Source organism: Propithecus coquereli, unplaced genomic scaffold, assembly GCF_000956105.1.
Source record: "Propithecus coquereli isolate 6110/MARCELLA unplaced genomic scaffold, Pcoq_1.0 Scaffold12, whole genome shotgun sequence".
NCBI lineage: Eukaryota > Metazoa > Chordata > Mammalia > Primates > Indriidae > Propithecus > Propithecus coquereli.
In genome coordinates this window covers 10,912,783-10,930,415 of record NW_012136080.1, presented here as the reverse complement: position 1 = coordinate 10,930,415, position 17,633 = coordinate 10,912,783, and the positions used below count along the sequence as shown (strand labels likewise).

At 40.7% G+C, this 17,633-nt stretch overlaps 1 protein-coding gene across 2 annotated transcripts in view; it reads left to right on the top strand.

Annotated features, from left to right (window-relative positions):
* The first annotated feature begins 1,221 nt into the window (after window positions 1-1,221).
* Window positions 1,222-17,633, top strand: part of RYK (receptor-like tyrosine kinase) — a 103,443-nt gene continuing 87,031 nt past the window's right edge. Inside the window, exon 1 of one of the 2 annotated variants that reach the window (XM_012664570.1) lies at window positions 1,222-1,534. In XM_012664570.1, coding sequence (XP_012520024.1) covers window positions 1,306-1,534 — 229 coding nt within the window. In that variant the 5' untranslated portion in view covers window positions 1,222-1,305. The remainder of the gene's footprint in view (window positions 1,535-17,633) is intronic. The other variant, XM_012664565.1, reaches the window with a different exon arrangement.

The following is a 17,633-nucleotide window of genomic DNA, read 5'->3' as shown; positions in this document are numbered from 1 at the left end:
CAAATTCATCTCTCTTGTTGGAGAAGAAGAAAATCAAGTTCAGGACTTCCCTCCTCATCAGTCTCTTTTTTTCCCTTCCCTTCCCAGAAGATAAAAATAGCCACCTCCTGGGGCCTCACTGCAGCTGGAGCAACTGTGCCCTGAAGCTGGGCCTAGCCCAGAGCAGCTGCTTCCCCAGGTGCGGGGCCTGGTGGGAAGCTTGGGGTCAGGACCAGGACCTGTCCCCTGGGACAAGGTGACCTCAAGCTAAGGATGGACACTTGGGAGCCTCATCCAGAGATGGGGTGGGTTCCTGGAACAAGTTTAACCGTGATGGTGGGCGGCTCACAAAAATACACCACGGGCTCTTCTGCCCATAAAATAGAAGAGGTGTATCTGTGGTTCTTAACCTCTTGGGGATGGGAGACAGGGACTCCTTACAACAAATGATAAAACGTAAGGTACATACCACTTCACATACAACAATGTACATAGATGCAAATGCACACTGAGAGACACACACTTTTGCACACAATTTCATATTACTGGGGGACTGTCAAAGCCTGGCATGGATCACAGATTAACAACCCCAGACACGGGCATATTATAGTGGTGTGGATTATAAAAAATAAAAATAGTAATGGGTAAAAATAAGGTTACTAAAGTTTGCTAAGCTCTTTCCATAAAACAAATGTATATAATACAAATCCATGAAAATAGATATGGAAATGTTAAAGTTGATCTCCGATGGTGGGATAAAGGGTGATTTCTACTTATCTGAATTTTCTCACTAAACAAAAATCATGTTTTTCTTTTGCAACCAGAGCAGCAACATCCAGGTATTTCCGTGGACCTGGAGCGCCTATTTGGCCGCACGCGCGGCCGGGCCTGCCTGCCTGGACGCTCCGTCGGGGAAGGAGGGTTACAGACAATAGACAAGCAAACTAAAGACGCAGTGACAACGTGGGGCGGGGACAGGCTGTCGTAGAGAGGGTGACCGGAGAGCCCTCGGTCCCGACCAAGGTACTCCACAGTCCAAGCGCTAACCCGCCCGGAACGGGCGGTGCGTGCGAGCTCCCGGGGCGGCGGCGGCGCGCACGGGCGCGCCTCCGCGGGCAGCCTCGTTCAGTGGACGATGCCGCCGAAGAGGCGGTGGCAGCGGGGGCGCGCTCTGGCGGTCTGAAGCGGCGACTGGCTGCCACGGGCTGGCGGCGCGATGAGCTGGGCGGCCGCCCCCGGCTCGGGGCTGTGAGGGGCTCGGGGCCGGGGGTGGGCGGCGGCGCGGCGGGCAGCAGTCGCTTCTCCTCGGCGGCGGCGGCGGTGGCCATGCGCGGCGCGGCGCGGCTGGGGCGGCCGAGCCGGGGCCGCCTCCCAGGGGCCCGCGGCCTGAGGGCTCCGCCGCCGCCGCTGCTGCTTCTGCTCGCACTGCTGCCGCTGCTGCCCGCGCCTGGCGCTGCCGCCGCCCCGGCCCTGCGGCCCGCCGAGCTGCCGCCTGCGGCCGCGGGGCCCAGCGTGAGCCTCTACCTGAGCGAGGACGAGGTGCGCCGGCTGATCGGTGAGTGGGGCCGCCCGGGCCGGGGCGGGCGGGTCGGCCGGCGGGGGCTGCTTCCGGCCGCGGGCCACGGACCTCGGGCGAGTCCCTTCCCCGCCCCCAGCGCTCGCCATCCCCTTCCAGCACCCGGGTGCGCCTCGTGGCCCTGGCCTCTGCCTGCCCTGCCGGCCGGGAGGTGTGGTCCTTGCCTGGCCTCCGCCCCGGGTCAGCCTCCGGGCCTCCCGCCTTCGCCCTTGCTGTCCCGCGGCACTGGGGACCCCTCGGCCGCCGCGAGAGACGCGGATCCACCCCCTTCCATCTTCTTTACTGCTTCTTCAAACCTCCTCCCTGTTCCTTAGAGTCAAGCGCCCATGCAGTTTTTCTTCCCTGCCACACAAAGTTTCTTGACCCTTCCTAAGCGTGTTATTCTAGGATCCTGGATTTTGGATACCTCAACATTCACGTTTTAGACTAAACTTAAAACCCTTTGGCTGGGGTTTTGATGCCGCAGTGTAGAGGCCACGCTACTGTGCTCATACTTTCCGGTTATACTTTTACAGAAAAATGAGGGAGAAGTTATAAGGGTACCAAATGTTCGAGACAGCCTCCAAATCTTGGGACCCATAAGCATGTTTTAAAATAGTGAATGAATCGTCAGGTAGCAGACCTTTTTTAGCTTCAGTACCTTTTTAGGTCTTGCTTTGGATGTGTTGCAGTTTGGACTGATTCTGTACTTCTGGGCCGCTCTCTTATTTTGAATACCTTGAAGGGAAAGGAGAACTTGGCTTTGGTTCGGCTGGTGGTTCTATTTACCTTTTTAGCTTTGTCGTTTGGGGAATTAATTTGAAAAATTGATGGAGTTCTTGTGTTGGGACTTTGTGGATTCTGGAAGTGACCCCTTAGAGGAAAGTCTGACAGGAATGGCCCCAAAAGGGAAGACTTTAGTAGTTGAGGATACCTGGATATTTGTTTTTTTTGTGGGTATTATGGCAATCCCTTTATTTCGTCTGAGGTTATGGTGCTTCTGAGTGTTTCAGGGGGAAAATCATTCTCTATCGCATGCTTTATCTATCAGTTTTATCCTATTTTTTAAAAAAGTTATAGGACTTTCTTGAGATCTCTTGAGATGGACTCTGTAGAAATGGAATTACTTTTAGCAGTCTCTTTAGATTGTTACATGTATGGATTTGTAGTCTTTACCCAAAGAATGCTGTGTTTTTGTAATATGGTGCCATTTAATCCTTAGTCTAGCTGAATTAGCTGAACCTGCAGTTTAGCTGAATTAAAACTGTAAATTGGGTTAGCACTTGGAACATAAGACTAAGGCTTAGAAAAAGTAATACTTATAAGACAATTTGTATCATGTTAATTTAGAAAATATTAATGTATTATGCATGATTTTGTAATGGTTTTGGCTAAAACCACTTATGTAACGTGTGACTTTGTTTACATTTGTTTCTTCTTCCTTCCCAGCCAGGGGTTGAGGTAGGGGACAGAGGACAACCGGGGCTGTCATTGATTGTCTGCCATATACCTGCTTCTACATGCTTTATACACATTATTTCTTCTGATTTTCTTGTGACGCAGTGAGGTAGGTGTTATTCCCATTGTAGAGATGAGGAAAGTGAGGCTTTAAGTATCTTTCTCACGGTCACACAGTTCATAATTTTATTTTTTTAAATAAACATAATGTTGACATAGGCTGCAAAATTTTATTGAATGAAATGAAAATGTTATGTATGTAGAAGTTTAATTATGGCATGGTGTAAAAGAAATCATTACTAATACTTGAAATGATGTATTTGTTGTCTTATTCAGAGGTAGACTGGGAATTAATTTTCTAGCAATATTTGTGGCAGAGGAAGCTCCTGAGTGATGAGCATCTAGTTTATGCCCCCAAATGAGTTGTTGTAGGAAGGGTAGAAGCATTACCTCAGTGAACTCTGTTGTCCACCTGTGGGATAAGAGGGACCTCTAACAGTATTTTCTCTAGTGCAAATAGGGTTGACCTGTTAAGGAGGGTCTGTAGACAGCCTGTCCTGCTAGATTCAGGTCCTTTCCTTTTTTTATTATTTCAGAGTATTATGGGGCCAGACCTTTCTTTCTGTACCTTCCCATCTTCCTCATACAGTCTTCATTGAAAGTTATTCCTTGGCTTCCCCCAGGGTAGGGAAGAGCAAGTGAGTAGGTCTGAGATGTATACCAGGCATCCTGACTTCTTAGAATGCAGATTCCCATAGAAACCGTTATGGTGTTTAAAACTACTTGAAATAGTACTTTTGTATAATGCCATATTTTGGGATTACCATGGGCATGGGAAACTATCATTTTATAGTATTGCTAAGACTGAATTTAGAATTATACGTAAAAAACTTATAAATGAAGTTGATAGTGACAACTTTATAAATTGAACTAATTGCCTTTGATATGAAAATAAGTTGTTTTATTCCAGTTAATATATGTACATAGTTTTTTAAAAGCCCAGTAACACTGAAAGGCTTTTAACAAAAACAGTAGTCTCCTGCCTTTGGCATATTTTGGCCCTACTTTCCATGGGTAGCTACTATCGCTACTAGTTTTTCTGTTTTTGTTTTTTTTTTTTTAATTCCTGTGTTTTACTTTCATAATTCTAAATCAGTGTAGAACAGACATTTGACTTCCTAGTATCATAACTGAGCTCTCACCCTCTTTTCTCCCCTAAACCCTCCAATATAGTTATATAACATTTTTTTGGTAAAATTAGCAGTTAGTATTTGCATTATTATGTACATATATATTGCTAAATAATGACCTTCTATTATGTTTTTTCCTATATGTTTTTATTTCTCCCAGAGCACATAATTACATTTTAAACTTTTTGATTTGTTTTCTATGGCTGTGTTCTCTCAAATACTCCAAGAAATGTTAAATGCTTTTTGATTTTTTCCCCCCAGGTAACACATCAAATCACCTATCAATTCTACTTGGTGTTCTCTTAGAGGATCCTCACTCTGCAGCATCCCATCCTCTTGCTCCAATCTGGACAGGAGGATTGCTTTTTCTGGGACTACACATCCCTTCTCTCCTGTCTTGGAATCTCTGTTTCCGGGATCTCCTGGTCTTCCTTTTTCTTGGTTTGCTTCATTTTGCTAATATGTATCCTCAGTAGCTTCCTAAGAAGTGTTTGTAGGAGATAAATTGAGGCCTTGCATGTCTGAAAAATGTCTATCCTGTCCTCATACTTTATAGGTGATTTGGCTGAATTTAAAATATTGGGTAGAAAATAAGTTTTTTCATAATTTCAGTGGCATTTTCACAGTATTCTGTTTGAAGGGTTTTTGATGGGAAGTCCAAAGCCATTCTGATTTCTTTTTTATTCTCTGTTGTTTTCGAAGCTTAGGGTCTTTTTCTCTGGCATTCTTAAGTTTTTTAAAGCTTTTATGTGGTTGGTTGGTTGGTTAGTTTCTTCCTTTCTTTCTTTTTTGTATTATCTTAAGGGTTCTTTCAATCTACTCATACCCTTCAGTTTTCAGAAATAGCTATTACTTCTTTGATAATTTCCCCCTTCATTGTTTTTTTATTTGTTTTTTCTTTCTGAGATTTCTATTGTTTTGGTCATTGGATCTCCTAGAATTGATCTTTAGATTTTCTTATCTCACCTCTTATTTCTTTGTATTAGAAGGGCTGGGCAGGGGGAGAATTTCTCAATTTTGTCTTCCAAAGCTTTCATTTTTAAAATTTTAATAATCATGTTTTAACATTTTAGAATCTTTTTGTTCTCTGTTTCCCTTTCATTGCATCTTATTTTATGGATGTTTTATCTTCACTTACGTCTGAGGTGTGCATTTTAATTTTTTCTTTGTTTAATATATTTTTAGTATTATTCTGCTTCCTCCGGTGTACCTGTTCATTTCAGGGTTCTTTTCTGTGTTTATGTCACAAATATCTGGTGATCCTTGGCTGTTTATAATGAAGAGCAAGATGCTGAGAAGTTGATTGGAGGGAAGAGAGACCATGTGTGTGTGATGGTGGTCTAGTGACTTCCCTTGGAGTTTGGGTGGCCTTTTCATTGGGAGTCTGCTCCAAATATCAGCACCCTTGCATCTTCTTTGGGGGCTAGTCAGTGTCTGCAGAGAAGAAAACCTCATCTCCTGCCTGTAGTATGTTTGGTGAACACCAGCTGACAGGGTTTGGGCAATCTGATTAGGAGAGGGATGGAGGCTATAGACTTTGACTTTTCCTGGCTACAGTTCTCCTGCCACTATGATTTAGTTTCTTTAGAAAAAACTTTGGATCTCCTACTGGACCTGGGGGTTCAATTGCTTTGAACACTCCCTTCAATAGCTTCCGTCTTGTCAGGCCTGAGCTTCAGGTCAGCCTTTGGTACCCCCTTGGTACTTCCAGGGCTGTGCCTCTCAGGGCTCCTGCAGGGCAGTGACCACTCCTCTAACTGCTTCCCATCTTGCAAAAGTTTGTTGAAATGCATCTTCTTTCCCTTTCTGTTTAATGTCTTTGTGATTTCTTTACTATCATTTTAGAGGAGTTTTGGAAGGAAATGGGGATAAAGGCCTGTGGTGATTCCACAGTGTATAAATGGCAGTTAGGGTTGGGCTTTAACTATTGAAGATGATGTGCAGCAGTTTTTTTGTATGAACAAAATTAAGAAGAATAGTAGTGGAGGTCATAGTAGAAGTTGACACTTTTTAGAATGCCGTCATTTGCCTGTGTCAGGCACAAAGGTATTCCCTGTGTTAGGTATGTACTGTTATTTCCATTTTATAGATGAGTGTCTTAATCTGTTCGGGTTCCTGTAACAAAATGCTATAAATTGGGTACTTATAAACAACAGAAATTTATTTCTTACAGGTTTGGAGGCTGGGAGGTCTAAGATCAAGGCACTGGTGGATTTGGTATCTGGTGTGGGCCTGCTTTGTCGTTCACAAACAGCACCTTCTTGCTGTTTTTTCACAGGGTGGAAAGGGTGAACAACTTCCCTTAGGCCTTTTTTAATGGGCACTAATCATATTCATTAGGACTGCCCCTATGACCTTGTCACCTCCCAGAAGGCCTCACCTGCTAATACCATCACCTTGGAAGTTAGGATTTCAAGGTAGGAATTTGGGGAGGACCCAGAGCAGCCCTGATGGAAGTCTATCTGTTCTGAAGATCCAAAAGCTTCAGGAGCTTTTAATCTCTATGTGGTCTTCCTGTGTCCCCAGGCCCTGTTTCATTGCTCTCATTTACTGTTCTTAACAGGCTGTAATGTAGGCATCCATTTCCACATCTTACTGATGAGGACCTTGATTGAGAGCCCTTTGGACAGTGAGTAGAGAGAGGGCCTGGTCTTGACTTAGTCCTGCCTGAGTCTGGAATCCATACTGCCTTTGCTGTATGTATACTTCAGGAGTAGAATCTGCATTCCTGCTGCCACATGTGCTTGTTGGTGGTCTTGATTATTATCTGCCTCCTCCCATGTTTTTTATTTAATTGATAATTTTCATAGGACTGAACTCTGTGGAAGTCTGGAGCTTGTGAAAGTGGTATATGGCTGGGGCAGTGCCAGAGGCTTGGGAATAAAATGCTGGTGGGTGAGGGGGTATGCCATAAACTGGTCCTGGCAACAGTGGGGTGGTGATAGAGAATTTGTGGTGATGGGGGTCAGGGGCTATACTCTATCTCCCACCAATTAGAAATTTGCTTTAAATAACTTGCTTCTCTTTCTAAGATAAATACCTTCTGGAAAAGTTAAGCATGTTAACATTGTATTTAAAATCAGGCCAGTGCTATCATTGCTCCCCAAATTAGTCCAGAAAAAATTTTTGAAGCTAAACCAAGTACCATATATTGTACAAAATGGCCATTCAAAATTATCAGATTCCTTTCCCTAAGGTACTCGAACCGCAGGGGAGACTAACAGTTACAACATGGACATAAGAGTTATATTGCTTATGGACACAAGTACGTTATTGTAGGAGCAATAACTTTTGACTATGGGGAAGGGGAAGGAAAGAGATACTTAGAGTGTTTCAGGAAGGTGTTCCAGAAAAGAAGACATTTGAATCTTATCTTGAAGGTTGAGTTTGATAGAAAAGAGGAGCAGTCATGGCAGACAGAGAAAATAGTATGAACAAAGTCACAGAAGTATGGGAGCAGCTATGTGTGAAATCAAAGAGTGGGCAAAATCTAATGTGGCTGACGTGAAAAAATTAGTAAAGCTACGGAATGGCAGAATATAAAGCTGGGAGGTAGGTCGAGGTTAGAGTAGGAATTTGAACTTTACCTTATAGGTAAATTCTCCAATGTTGAAGAATTTAGAAAAGGAGAGTACACAGTCAGGTCTGGGTTATAGAAAAGATAACTTTGGCCCCAGTGAAAAAGATGCCTTGGAGACTGAAAAGCTGGATCTGGAAAATTGGATAGAGCTACCTTTATGACGATAAGAGGGATCAACTAGGGCAGTTGAAGGGGTGGGATGGATTTGTAAGGAATTTGTAAGAAGAGTTTGGAGAAGGCTTAGTGGCGGAGACTTTAGGGTTAACACATTGACTGCCGTGTGAGTTGTATTTAACTCAGGATAGTTTTGAGCCAGGGGCCTTGTGAAGCAAAACCCTGCAGTTGGTTTGTGGAAGTTTTACTTGTTGATGTTCTTGAGATTGTTGTAATTAATATTGACAACTTAATTCCAAAAACGTGGATTGTGTTGCATATAACTCACACACAGAAAACAATAAAAATAACCAACTAGAAAGGATCGTTTTGTTTTAATGAAACACCGTGGCCCCAGGGAAATTTTTTTTTTCCCTAGTGTGACAGTCAATGTGTCAAAAAGAAAAAAAAGGTCGGGGGGAGGAATCACAGAGGAATCTAGGGTTTCAGATTTGGGCAGTTGAACCAAAGCACCCTTTCCTTTTGGGAAAAGTGGTTGGTTGAGAGAAAGAAAATGAAATGAGCCATGTGTTCCTTTCCTCCCAGTACCTCTCTTTCCTCTTAAGTCTCAGGCCAAATGTTTGGTGGGGGAGGGCAGTGAGGGAGGGTGTCCTCTCTGCTAATGTGTCTGGCATAGCCTCCCACAGAGCCCAGATCGTGGGTGGGGTGTTGGTAGGTTAGCACCCTGCAGCAAATCCTTAACCCTAGGCATTTTGGGTGGAGTTGGTGGTATTGACACAGCATCAGTTTGAATCCGTGTGTTCTTCATTGGGAGTGCAAGGCTGAGACATTGTGCAATTGTGGGTTTGAGGTTTTCTTTTTTCTTTTTTTTTCTTATGCTACACATACGTGGGAGAACTCTAACCAATTATGGCGAAACCTGTCCCCTATGAGTCACATCCCGAGCTGACTAGTCAGTTCCGAAGGTGCTGCCTAAGATGCTGTTTGGGTTTTAAAGCATCACTTTAGGAACAAATCAAACATCTGGGTATTTATACAAGCACCCCTAATCGAGAAGTTCCACAGCATTGCTTTTAGGGTTTTGATGCAGTTATGCCAGTGTTCTGAAAAATCTTGCTAGCTATATATCCTCAAACAAAACATAAACTTGTACATGAAACAGAACGATTAGCTACTCTGAAATTATATCACACTTAAAAGTATGCTTTTTTGTGTTTCCCTGTTGATGTAAATTGAATACAGTATTTTTAATCAAAATGTTGTTAAACAGCTTTCACTTGTGTAGGACCTCTTACAATGTGCCAAAATAAATATGTGTATATGGCTGAGTTACATAATAAATACTTATTGAATGATTCTTTTTACCGTGCCTAGTAATGACAGTGCTGAGTTTCATAGGTCTCATTCTCATTCTTACATAAATTTTAAGATGGAATAGAGAGCACACAAGTCTCTAGTTAGGAATCACCTGTAATTTAGGGAGGAGGACGACTACATCTTGCTGTGTGCCAGGTATATGTGTTCTCCTTTATTTTATCAACCATAGGAAGTAGGTGGCATTGACATTGACAGTTTGTAACAGATAAAGCTGAGGCTCTGGGAAATTACAGAATTTGCTCGTGCTCACAGATAGATGTGGACTATGTGGCTCCAGAATGTGTGCTTTCTCTACTGCCTCTGAAGATTGGCAGTTAGTCTTTATCTAACCAATATCATCCAAGGTGCTTTAACAAAGTACAGAGTCCTAGACCTACCTGAACAATTTGTCTAATTGATCTGAGATAGAGTTCAGCTAAATTAACCTTTTCAATGCCATGTTTAATTGATTACAAGATGTACAGTTTTTCCACTTTTGAACATCTCTGAAACTGGAACAATTTTATTCAGTGGTGAGTCATCAGTTAATTGATGACTTTTTCCTTTCTTGGTGACACAAAAAATAATGATGCACTTTAGATTAAATGAAATGTGGTATTATAAAAAAGTAATGTTGTAAAGGGAACTTAGACATAACTTGTCACCTTTCTATTTCATGTGTGTGTGGGGGTATGCGTGTGCCTGTCACAACTTTCTTTTAGAATTGTAAAATTCACTGGTGGTATTATTTGCTTGTGATAATAGCTATGTAGTAATGTCCTTGTAGGGAAACCATGTGATGGATGAGATAGTGTCCTTAGGTTAAGAGCAATAGCAGGTCACTTTTCAGCTAAGAAGTTGCTGGCAAGGAGAAATGTCAGTGGTTCTCCACCTTTTTTGTGAAAGCCTTAGGCCCTGTCCCTAGACAAAGGCACTGATCTCCATACCTACTAAGTTTTACATACTGCTAGGGGTTCTTAGACTTTTAGGTTTTGCAGGAACCCTTGATGAAAACTTATGGGTACATCTGAGTCCCTCAAAAGCTGGCATCTGTTACTTTCTGTATTCCATCCTGGGATTTCCTGACCTCCTACATGAATTTAAAAAAATTTGCCTATATTAAGATTCACTTTGTTGTCAAGTTATGTAGTAACAAATGACAAATTGACAAATACAGTGTCCTGTATCCGTCACAGTATCATACAGAGTAGTTTTTCCACCCTAAAAAAAAAAGTCCTCTGTGAAGGGGGCATTTATGTTTATAAATACCCACCCCTATTTTAAATGTGTGCTTTAAAAAATATATTTATTATAGAAAATGTCTAACATTCAGAAGTAGACAATAGTATAATGAACCGCTGTGTACCCATCATCTAACTTCAACAATTACCACCTTGTGGCTAATTGTATTTCATCTGTACCACCCACCCTCTACACTTTTCCTTTGCCCTCACTCTCCCCATTGTCTGCTTAGATTATTTTGAAGCAAATCCAGATATACAGTTTCATGAAAAATATTTGAGTATGTCGTATATCTAAAAGATAGGGATGCTTAAAAATTTACACTAGTCATTACACATTACATTATTGAATGAAGAAAGTAACAGTAATTCTCAAATATCAAGGCAGTTCAGATCTTCCTGACTTAATAAATACATAAACGTATATTTAGGGACCCTTACCTGCCACCTAGATCCTCTCATCCCTGCCTACCACTGTACCACCTGCTTAGTTCCCTTTCTGCCAAACTCTTTCAAACACTAGGGTCTACGTTAGATGATATCTCTGCTTCACGTGCTTTTGTCAGACTTTTACATGGCTAGAGGCTTCCAGATCTCAACTTAAAATGTCAGTTCCTTGGAGAGGCTTGTCTTCCTGTGGTTGACCCCCCGGGTTGACACTCTCTTCTAGCATGCTGTTTTATTTTAAGCACCTGATACTTTTTTGCTTGTTTCTGTCTCCCCCTGTAGGAAAGTTAGTTCTGCCTGAGTAGAAACACCTTTTGTGTTGTTCCTCTCTGTATTTCTAGAACCTAAAATAGTACCTGGCATGCAGTAGGTGTTTGGTAAAAGTGAAATGAATGAATAAATCAATGAATTATGCTTTTTAAAAAAATTCACTATCCTGTGCCTTACTGGGGCATTCATTCTGTTGATCATTTCCCATTGCCTGCTAAGTTATTATCCAAAAGGGAAATTAGGCTGAGCTTACACTTGTTTAAATAAATTAGTTTTTGATAGCTTAATTTCTTTGACGTTGCCTAATTTTGCAAGTCTCTGTCCCATTGTCCCCCCTCCCCCGGTGCCTCCCATGTTGGCTTCCATAGCTCCAAACCCTTCACAAGCAGACCTGTATCACTGCGCCCATCACATTCTCTCTCTCTCCTAGTGCACCGAGGCCACCTCATGCTCATGGCTTGCCACATAGCAATTTCTCAATAGACTATTGGTCTGCACTATGTACTACAGTAGAAGGATGTGAAGTATTCAAGGGAGATTCTGGCAAAAGCCTTTTATAATCATTAAAAGCTAGGAAATACAGTTTCTAATCTTTTTTTTCTGAAATGGCCAACCTGCTATTAATCCTATCCGGTGTATTATTCATCTTATTGCACATTGTAGTTTTCAGCTCTAGAAATTTGATTGGGGCCTTTTCATATCTTCTACGTCTCTACTTTGTGACTATGTGGAGTACAGTTGTAATTGTTTCAGTGTTCTTATTTGTTAATTCTAACATTTGTGCCTATTCTGGGTTGGTTTCAATTAATTTATCCATCTCTCTCTATATATTTTCTTCTTTGTGTTCCTGGTAATTTTTAACTGGATGGTGGGCATCGTGCATTTTACCTTGCTGAGTGCTGAATATTTTTGACCTAGGTTTTTTCTTTTAATTTTAATTTTTTAGAGATGGGGGTCTCACTATGTTGCTTAAGCTGGCCTCAAATTTATGAGCTCAGGCTATCTTCCCTCCTTGTTCTCTCAGGTAGCTGGGACTGTAGGTGCATGCCTCCACACCTGGCTTGAATATTTTTGTATTCCTAGATTTCTGTATTCTTGGATTTTGTTATGAGATGCAGTTCAGTTGCTTGAAAACAGTTTGATCCTTTCAAATCTTGCTTTTTAAGACTAGAATGGGACAGGAGCAGTGCTCAGTATAGGACTAATTTCCCCCTACTACCAGAGTCAAGAACCTTCTGTGTACTTTACCCTAATGATCTATGAATCATGAGGTCTTCCAAGTCTGCCTGCTGGGAACAGGTGATATTCCAGATTCTATGTAGCTGCTAGGCACTATTACCTTTTATCCTTTCTCTTTGCTTGTGTAGTTTCCTGTTATATACATGCTCTGATCAGTACTCAGCTAAATACTGGAGGGCACCCCTCTGCAGATACTGGAATTTTTCTCTGTTCACCTCTTTCTGGTACTTTTTCTTGCACACGCTAGCTGTCTTGGTCTTTCTGGACTTTCAGCTTTGTCTCTTCGACTCCCCTTTCTGTGCTGCAGTTATAAAACTCACGTAGTTAATGTCCCTTCTCTCGGGAATCACTGTCATTTGTTGCCTGATGTTTAGTGCCTTAAACTGGTGTTTCATATATTTTGTCTGTTTTTTGGTTATTTTGAATGAGAGGGCTTATCTGGTCTCTGTTATTCTATCTTGCTCAAAAGTGGAAATGACTGAAAATCGTGTTTTTGATTGTTTGCATCTTTCCTAAAGTTGTTTAACTCCTTAAATTATTTGTTAAAGAAGAGAACTTAGTCCAATTTAAAGAAAAGTGTTTAAGGTTTATATATATGTTCATGCATGCATACACATATGTGGGTGTTTAGTAGATAAATAACATGGTGTGGGAGAGAGTATTGGCTTTGGAATCTGCATATTTGAGTTTTAATTACATTTCCTTCTGCTATATGTAGGTAGGCAAGTAATTTTGCTGAGTGTTGGTTTCTTTATATATAAAATGGGATGCTTTTCAAGGATTATTATTAGCACAGAGGCTATAGTGTATATAAAAATGCTAAATAATCTTGAAAACAATTTATTTTAGTCAGTGGTGGGGGATTTGCATGTTTTTGAGTAAAAACCAAAATGAGAGGATGTTAGGTCATTTAGATATCATCTGGTTGATTGCTTTCAATAGCAACATTTATTCACCTACTCATTGAATAATTATTTATTGAGTGTATACAGGCCTTATTTTAGGGTCTTGAGACATATTTTGGTGAATAAAACAGATAAAGATGCCTGCCCTCAAGGAACTAACTTCTAGCAGATACCTAACTGATTGGCCTGAGAAGAAAATTCGGTTAGCTTTGGAACTGACTTCAGGTTAGCAATTTGCAGTGTATTCTGTTGATGGCAGGAAGAAGTTTTCCCTTGTGCTTTGAGACCCTGGACATAATAACCAACTCTGGGTCACTAGTGGCCTCTAAGACTGATAGTGTACTCCTGTTGAGATAGTGTACTCCTGTTAGGAGTTGGCTGTGAAAGTTGAATGATGATGATGTCAAACTGTGAGTAAATACTCCATCTTTAGTATAGAACTGTACCTCTGATACATGTATGAGTTGATCAAATCATTTTCTGTTTTCGATAGGGCAGGAAACAATGGCATATTATTTTCTGAAATATCTTTGTACTAGATAGAACATTCTGGCGCTCTATAACAGGGTGTGGCTAATATTTTATGTTGTAGTGCTAGAGATTATGTGTTGTGTTTCTGTTGCTTACTATCTTTGGATAGGATCTGGGGAGCACCTTTAACATCTGTCTCTGCAGATGTGGTACAAATCACATCTTCAGGGGAATTCTTTTATGAATTTTTCTTAGATGACATATATTCATTGGATGTGAAATCTTGTTCCCTGACCCTGTATAAGTGTCTAGCTCTCTTTATAAATTCCTGTTTATTACAGTATTAGTGCAAAGCTAATGGGTGGGGAAAGGTGACAGTGCATCCATTTGAGCCATCCATTTGAAATCAACCATACTCTCCCCTTGGTTCCACACGCCTTCTCCCAAAGGGTATATGGCCACAGGTACTAGAGAGGCAAACCCGTTCATAGCTTTTGTGATAGATAGCTTTGGGTTTTCATTTTCAGGGATCACAGATTACAGTGAAAGTTAAATTCTGAATCTCTGGAGAATGGGGTAGGGGAGATGCTTAGTAAGTGGATCTTGGCACCTTGTATCCTGGTCTATTAAAGCAGTTCCAAGCAACAGCCACACCAGTGGATTGTTTTTAAGTGAGCTATTGATTTTGACCACATTATCATGTTTTCTTCCTGAAGTGGCAAAGTAAGGAAAAGTGCTCAGTGACTGCAGATGCCTGGCTTTTCCTTGGGAAGATCAGGAGATTCCCTGCCATGTTTTCTTGAAGGACCATAAAGGTGGGCCAGCCTGCCTGCCTTTCTTTAGTGGAAGCCAGTCTTAGGCAGAAAGGAGGCAGCCTGAAGGTGGTGGAAGGTGGGGCCATATTTATGTTGTCTGCTGTTGTTGATCATGCATGTCTTCTTTCTCTTAAAAGCTCTCTTACACTCTCTGGGTATGAGTGTACACTCTCAGTTCTATCAAGACATTTAAGATTGCAGGAGAAATATATGAGGAAAATGCTGAATATGGCAGAGGATTATGTGAAAAATCTTATTTAATCCACAAGATTATTTGAACAGCTATGAGGATTGAAGATTTGTGTGCTTTTTTTTTTTAATTATGCAGAAAGGATGCTTCTGTTCTACAGTCTAACATTTGTAATGCCCTTTTTTATGCTGTTAAGTATTAGGTCTCAGCTAATTGTCTAGGTATAATCTGACCGTAGCTAGATTTATTAGAATTTGATGAACAAACTGTTATTTTATCTATTTCAGCTTTGAACTAGGAACATTTGAAATAAGAGCTCCTTATTTATTTTCCCTTTAGCATCCACTAAAGTATATTCAGTGGTTTAATATATATTAAGTGATTTGGTTTTTTTCTTTTATTAATGTCTCATATACCACTTTCCTCAGAACCTAGAAGATTATCTTGACTAAATGAATTTTTATACAAGTTTTGACTGCCATATGGAAATTGTGGATGATATCATAGAATAATAGTGTTTTAGCTGACATTTGGAAACCATGGATGATATCATAGAATAATAGAATTTTGTGGCTGAGGAGGGACATTAACATCATCTGGTCTACCTCCTTTGTTTTATAGTAGAGAAAATTGATGCCTGGAGATGGTGGTTAAGTAATTGATTGCCAAAGGTCACTCAGCTACTTAGTAAAGGCAGGAGAAGTAAGAACTCTGCTTTAGTTCTGTTTCCATGAAATCATTTTTGTTTTCTTGCCTTAACTGATTCCTGACATTTTCTTTATAATGTTTCTTTTAAAACCCATCTTTGTTGTAGTTGATTTTTATCAACAGCTGGCCATTAATGTATCTGAGTAGCTACAAATAAACTAAGACCCAGCCCTGCTTGTAATGTTTGCAAGGTATTGGGAAGACAGACATGTGAACAACTCGCTGAAATATATTTTAAGTGCTATAAGGGTGGCTATTTTTGTAAAAGGAGATGGTTTGCTGATTTGGCACTAATCGACTATATTTATGGCCTTGGGAAACCAATAGTTAACTTTTAAAATCATTTGGAAAACATTTTTGAATTACTGAATTATTAGAACTTGAGCTAGACAGGCCAGGTCATGTAGAACACAGGCCTTGAATTAATTTTGAACTTAACATTGTCTAGGGAACAATGAATTTTTCTTGTTGAATCTTGAGAGTTATGCAGGAATAACTTCGGTTTTTCAGCTCCGAAATTGGGTTGTTTAAAAACAAAATTATGAACAAATGCCATGCTTTCTAACAAGAGAGCAACATTACTACTTTGCTGTAATTTGCAGTAAGAAATTTAAGTCTGGTTATTGAACAGCTGAAGTGTTTTTGTCCTAAGTCATAATAAAAAAATTCTATGCATTCCGGTGACAAATTGCTGCCTCTTCAGTCCATGGCTGTCCATTCTTGTTCTTTTCCACCTTCCAGTAGAGCCTCTTTTCCTCTTGGCATCCTTGTCGAAAACATTAGCCAGCCTGGTGTGATGGGTCGTGCCAGTAGTCCCAGATATTCAGGAGGCTGAGGTGGGAGAATTGCTTGAGCCCAGGAGTTCAAAGGTTGCAGCCTGGGTGACGGATTAAGACCCTGTCTCTAAAAAAAAGTAAAACTTACCCAGAAATATATAACTTTATTTCTGGACTCTTAATTCTTTTCTATTGGTTTACATGTCTGTCATCATGCCAGTACTACACTGTTTTGATTAAAGTAGCTTTATGGTGAGTTTTGAAACCGGGAAGTCTGAGTCCTTCAACTGTGTTCTTTTCAAAGATTGTTTTAGCTATTTGAGACTGCTTGTAATTCATATTAATTTGAAGATCTGCTTTTCCATTTCTGCAAGAGGCTGTTAGAATTTTGATAGAGATTACACTGAATTTGTAAATCACTTTGGGTAGTATTACCATCTTAACAATATTAAGTTTTCCAGTCCGTGAACATGGGATGTTTTTTCCATTTATTTAGGCCTTCTTTAATTCTTTCAGAAATGTTTTATAGTTTTCAGTGTACAAGTGTTTCACCTCCCTGGTTACATTCCTAAGTATTTTGGATGTTATTGTAAATTGTTCTCTAATTTCCTTTTTGGATCGTTTGTTGAGGGACCAGCTCTTATCATGCATTTTACTTTTCCTTTCCTACTTTGATTGTTTTGCTCCAGGACAATGTTTCAGCATGCTCTTCTCTTTTGGTTTCTGTGACATTTACCTATGTGACCTTTGTCTCATTGGAATTGTTAGAGTCATCAAACCTCTACAAAATGATCATCCTGAGTGACTTTATTCCCCTAATTTCATTTATTCCCTCCCTTTATCCCAAAGCGATATCAGAACCTACCCTGATTATTTCTTAGCTGTTACTCCTTTGACCATGCTGGTGTCCTGGTTCCCAGATCTGTTTTCCAAATAAGGCATTCATTGGAATAGCTACCTTAGACTTAATTCTCAGGCCTTGGAATGTCCTTTTCTGACTATAGCACCCCAAGCTTCCTTCTCAGTCATTCCTTTCTACTAGAACGAGGCTGTGTTTCCTGGTCTCATAGTTACCCAATTCCTGGCTTATTGCAGAACTGGTTCAATAAAGCATTACTGAATAAATTGTTACCCTCACTGCCTCTCTGACCATTCCTCACAGCCCACTTCACCTCTGTGATGCCAACCACACCGCTCCCTGACGGTGATGACCCCTGCTTTCAGACTGCATTTAATTGCTATTGTCATATTTGAAACACTAATAATTAGTAACGATTAAAAAGTAGATTATCTAGATCCTGTCTGCATACATCTTTTACTTTTCTCTTCCTTTAAAAAA